The sequence below is a fragment of the Gymnoscopelus braueri genome (assembly GCF_963280865.1).
Source record: "Gymnoscopelus braueri genome assembly, chromosome: 10".
Classification (NCBI taxonomy): domain Eukaryota; kingdom Metazoa; phylum Chordata; class Actinopteri; order Myctophiformes; family Myctophidae; genus Gymnoscopelus; species Gymnoscopelus braueri.
In genome coordinates, this window is record NC_137611.1 from 33,202,856 (window position 1) to 33,207,856 (window position 5,001).

At 41.2% G+C, this 5,001-nt stretch overlaps 1 protein-coding gene across 1 annotated transcript; it reads left to right on the plus strand.

The window, feature by feature from the left end:
- The first annotated feature begins 1,295 nt into the window (after positions 1 to 1,295).
- On the plus strand, positions 1,296 to 4,150 carry gadd45aa (growth arrest and DNA-damage-inducible, alpha, a). The gene is made up of 4 exons (XM_080440095.1): positions 1,296 to 1,496; positions 2,100 to 2,201; positions 2,543 to 2,768; positions 3,233 to 4,150. Exons 1-4 carry the CDS (start codon positions 1,447 to 1,449, stop codon positions 3,344 to 3,346), a joined length of 492 nt encoding a protein of 163 aa, XP_080296221.1. The 5' UTR covers positions 1,296 to 1,446; the 3' UTR covers positions 3,347 to 4,150.
- The last annotated feature ends 851 nt before the right edge of the window (positions 4,151 to 5,001 follow it).

Here is a 5,001-nt window from a genome sequence, read left to right on the forward strand (position 1 = left end):
CTCAGGTTTTTCTGGAGCAGTAAAAGTAGGTCACAACAATCACAAATACTTAAAAGTCAGAACTGGGATTCTCCACTTTCCCACAGACTCATGCATTGCTGGTCACACCCATTTCTGGGAAGAGTCCCATCTATTTCTCTGTTTTATGTAATAAGATATACAAAATTGTCCTGAAAATGTCTAGGATGCAACCACCAGGATGCGACATATCACCTTTCTTTCTCTCCCTGCTTGTTCACAGAAACACAGCAGGTCACAACTTCAACTTCAACTTTGAAGTTGATTCAAATTCAACTGTAAATGATATATAGGCCTATATTTTAAAACAAAAAACTCATGATATTTCCTTTTTTAATTTTTTTTGTTCAATTTTGAATGACTTATTTTGATTAGGCTATGTCTTGTCCAGCACAGCGGCTTGCAAACCCCTTGGAGAAATTGTTCACACTCCACAATTTGGAAGACATAATGCAGAGATAAATCTCATTTTCACATTTGCATGATCAGACATTTAAATGCTCATGCAGTCAGTAACTTAAACGGGACCAATGACGTCATAACCAGTTGATACCGTATCGTATGCACATGGAAGGTCACATCAATCTGTTCCAGACTAATTGTTTCATAGACTTTAGCGAGTAATACACGCACTTGAGACAGGAATCGGTGTTAAGGTTTTTTATTATCCATTTGTTTGCTTTTCTCTGGCGCCAATGCTTTGGATTCTGTCCATCACCTGCGCGCGGTTTCGGCTGGTTTTCGCTCGCTTGTGAACGGTCCAGTCACCCCCCCCCCCCCCCTAGCCCCCTCCAAGCAATCAGAGTGCAGACGCCTGGTTGCCATGTCCTCTCAACACACCCGCACCCTTTCGGGAGAGGTGCATTCATTGTGTAAAACTGTAGCCATAAAACACAGTCTGTCTTCTGTTAGATCAGGGTGACAAATTAGATTTAGTGTTTTAGATTTAGGCAGGCATCTCTATCCAGACCTGTCTTTATTTCAACTTTAGGAGTGTCTCACTGACATAAAGAAAATACAATATGATATGCACACTAGTTAATTTGTGAAATATAGCATTTTGCATTCAGTTAACTTATCCTTTAGTAGTTCACACTTTACACACAGTATCTGCTGCCTGCAGCTGCAACCCGGTCAGCCAGGCCACACCTTCCTGGGCAGGCCCAGCCAATCAGCTGGGCTCATAACTGTTGCTGCTGTTTTTGCGGCCAATCGCCAGGCGTATGCAAACGAGACAGTAACAACAGCACATTGTCCAGGAGAATGTCAGGAGAAGTTACCAGATGAGTTGCTCAGTTGTTGAACGACAGATCGGAGCGTGCTGCTTGTCGAGAGATCCAGCCAGAGAAGAGACGACCCATATAAAGTCAATCATCGGCGCTAGCTTTGCCCTCTCTGGACGTGCATCATACGGTGGACTTGGATTTTATGTACAACATGACGTTTGAGGAACTAACTGGGGATTATTCACAAGAAAGGTATGTGCAGAGACATCCATTAAATGAGACATTAGACATTGTAACACAAGTCCAGCCGGCGTGCCGTCAGCCAGAGTGTACAGGACTTTGTTCATGTCGACATGCGGCCGGCCGGTGCACGTTATGCGTCGTTTTGAAAAGTTGTCACCGTCTGCAACCTAGGTAGTTAATATGCAGCATATAGTGATACACGTTGAATGTCAGTAGCTTAGTGTTTTAAATGTATGAAATACTCGAAGGACACCTCATGCTGAGCCCCTGTGGTTGAGCCACTGTCACGAGGCACTTTCAGCAAGAGAAAACTTACCTAACCCACCGATGCACATTTCATTTGCACGAGATAACATGTTCTGGTTTAAAACAACTTGAAAGGAAAGTAGATAATTTGTGTTTTTTTTGCAAGTCATTTCGCCTGCAAAATGTGTTATTTTCTGTGGTGACTGACAAACCACACTAGCCTACTTATATAGTCTTGGGTGCAGGTTTAGCTAGCAAAGCCTAGCATGACCACACAGCTGCACAAAGCAAAGGCTGGAATGTGTGATTTAACCTAAGTTGTTACCTAATACTGACATGTGTATTGTATTTCTCATTGTGTTACAGAATGGATTCTGTGGCCAAAGCATTGGAGGAGGTCCTCAGTTCCGCGTTGCCACAAGGCTGCATAACTGTTGGTGTCTATGAAGCAGCCAAGTCACTCAATGTGTAAGTGGACTTATCAGATATAACACACTTCTTATCAAGGCATGGTTGTTAAGGATAACTTTTACTGTAAAACTAGGAGCCATTAAACACCACCTTGGAAATAAATGCAGTAGAACCCAACAACGAATGATCATCAAACTGACAAAAATGTATATACATGTGTTAAACCACCCTTCTGATATAAAAAAAATAATTTTGAAAGGGTTTAAAAAATGTTTTAAAGCATTTGCACATTTAACATGTTATACATGAGATTATTGTATTCATTCCTTTGCAAATGTGCAAAACAACTAAGAGGAAACCTAACAAAAGTAACACTGTTTTTTCTTCCAACCTTTCAGAGATCCTGATAACGTGGTCCTTTGCATTCTGGCTACGGACGACGATGATGTCAAAGACGTGGCCCTCCAGATCCACTTCACACTCATTCAGGCGTTCTGCTGTGAGAATGACATCAACATCCTCAGGGTGAACAACACCAGCCGCCTAGCAGAGATCCTTGGTGTAGGTGGAGGGGGGAAGCAGACTGGAGGAGAGCCCATGGACCTGCATTGTGTCCTGGTCACTGTAAGTGCCAATTGTCTTCACCCAATCCCTTCTATGTGGAATGAGCGTTACACTGTTTATGAATAATTTGTCTCTGTAAAATTTCAGTTTTTGCAATTGTATGAGTTTGTGGTCACATGAGCACAAGCAAATTCATAATATTATAGGACATTGCATAGTAATCAGGCTCATGTGAAATTGCAGCAATGTTCAATTCCCTTTAAAACATGTTTATTAAACTGCACTGTAGTCTTGCAACTGCCATTTCCAAGCATGTGAGTTTCACTTCTAGGAAGGACATGCCAGAACATGCCCTCATGCACAGCTGTACACATTTATTACTTACACCTGCTCCCCTTCACATGATTTGTAGAATTTCAGCATGGTCTTTTTTATGTCACAATTCTTTTGTCACCTGCAAGATCCCATGTAAATATACCTACAAATTATTAAAATCTTTTCTCCCATTTTCTTGATTTTATCAGAGCCCACACGCTTCACAGTGGAAGGACCCTGCTTTGAGCAAAGTGAATCACTTCTGCAGGGAGAGCCGGTGTATGGACCAGTGGGTGCCCATCATTAACTTACCTGAACGATGAACAGCTTCGCTACCAGCAGCAAAGACCATTAATGGTTCTGTTATCTGCATAGGAAGAGTGGTGTGAACGCTGATGGACCCGTTTCCACCATGGGGTCAAATCCCAAAGCATAGCTGGTGGGATAATGAAACCGCAGCACCAAACTTAATGAATTTGGAGGAATAACGATGAGGACCCTGCAATCTTGATGGGATGTGTTGAATAATAAAATGGGCATGGTTTTCCAATGGGTCAGGACTGTCAGGAAGTTGTGACACTTGGCCTTGGCAACCAGACAAGACAGCAAGGCACTTTTTTATTAAGGCAATAAAAAGCCTCTGTGCTTGTTAATGTAAAGGAGGACACTGTATATGGATTATAACATGTATTTGTGTGGCAAGGCACTTGTGGAAAAAGTGGAGAGAAACTCAAGCACTGTGGTTGAGGGGGACGAAGGCCTTAGAACCTATCTCCGCTTAAACAAAAGCACTTGTTGAAACACTGGACCTTTGAAATTTCACTTTCATTTACATTGTTGATGTTGTTACAATTGTTTTTGTTATTATTATTATTTTTATATATATATTATATTTAAAAAGGGAAGGGCTAAATATCCAATGAACAGTGAAGAATATGTTCTGTGTGTTCAGTGTTTCAGGTGCCCGCTGGTTTTTAAGTGGCACAGTTGTTTTCTACAAGTTAAGTTATTTCTAATGATATTTAAGTGTATTTATGTTTCTTTTTTTTTACTCTTAAATATTTGCAAATTCTTATAAAAGACACAGTTGGCATTGTGTTCAATAAAAAATAGTTTTGGAACCAGAACTAGATGGCTTTCCTTGTCCTTTCATTTTGCATTTCTGGAAATGTAACAAAGCAGAGGTGAATCCCAATACCCCCCTTTCCCCAGCAAACAGTTGTAAAGAGGAGTCACGTGTGGATCAGAGGGGTCACGCTGTCCTTGGTGACATCTCTGTGCTGGAAGCAGAACAATAATCCTTGCCGTTCTCTGCTGTGGGTTTTGCCTGGGTCAGCAGGACGCACTCATTCATCCGCACAGATTCCCCTTTCACTCAAACCCAGAGATTTGTTGGACAATTTAGCCAGGTGATTTCTTTGAATAGAGCCCGTTTGTGACTGTCATGTGTGCCCTGATGAGACAAGAACAACTGAATACACAATTAGTAATGCTTTACTAAAGAAGAATTGTGTATTTACAGTGCATGTTTTTTTCCAAAGTGTAACAGACCTACAATGCATTACATATACTGTGGATATTACATCACATAAATCATATGTATATAACTGGACATAACATGTATTTTGCATTATTCAAACTACATTTAGTGAGGTTACAAAAGTGTTCAAGCTTTTAACAGCCATTTGTTGACTTGCTCTGGACTTGGAATGGAATTAAAGGTGTGGCTTACAATGCATGCCTGGAATTTCTAAGGTTTGTAAATGAGATGATAGCATGCAACCAGGTTGTGTAATGCCTACTTTATGCTCTGTCGTACGACAGTGTCGTTCACTGAAAATAGAAGTCAGGCTTCAACCAGTCTAAACGACTCCTTCTGCCCCCCTTCTTTTCCTATTGTGTCACAAGTCATGCAGTGTTGCTGGCCAATGTCACAGAAGTGATGTGATGTAAGGAAGGCATTCCCCATGGTAAGTGC

Coding starts and splice junctions, on each gene's coding strand:
- gadd45aa (XM_080440095.1), top strand. CDS start 1,447: ATGTACAACATGACGTTTGAGGAACTAACTGGGGATTATTCACAAGAA. Junction 2,202..2,542: donor GCAGCCAAGTCACTCAATGT/GTAAGTGGACTT, acceptor CCAACCTTTCAG/AGATCCTGATAACGTGGTCC. Junction 2,769..3,232: donor TGCATTGTGTCCTGGTCACT/GTAAGTGCCAAT, acceptor TGATTTTATCAG/AGCCCACACGCTTCACAGTG.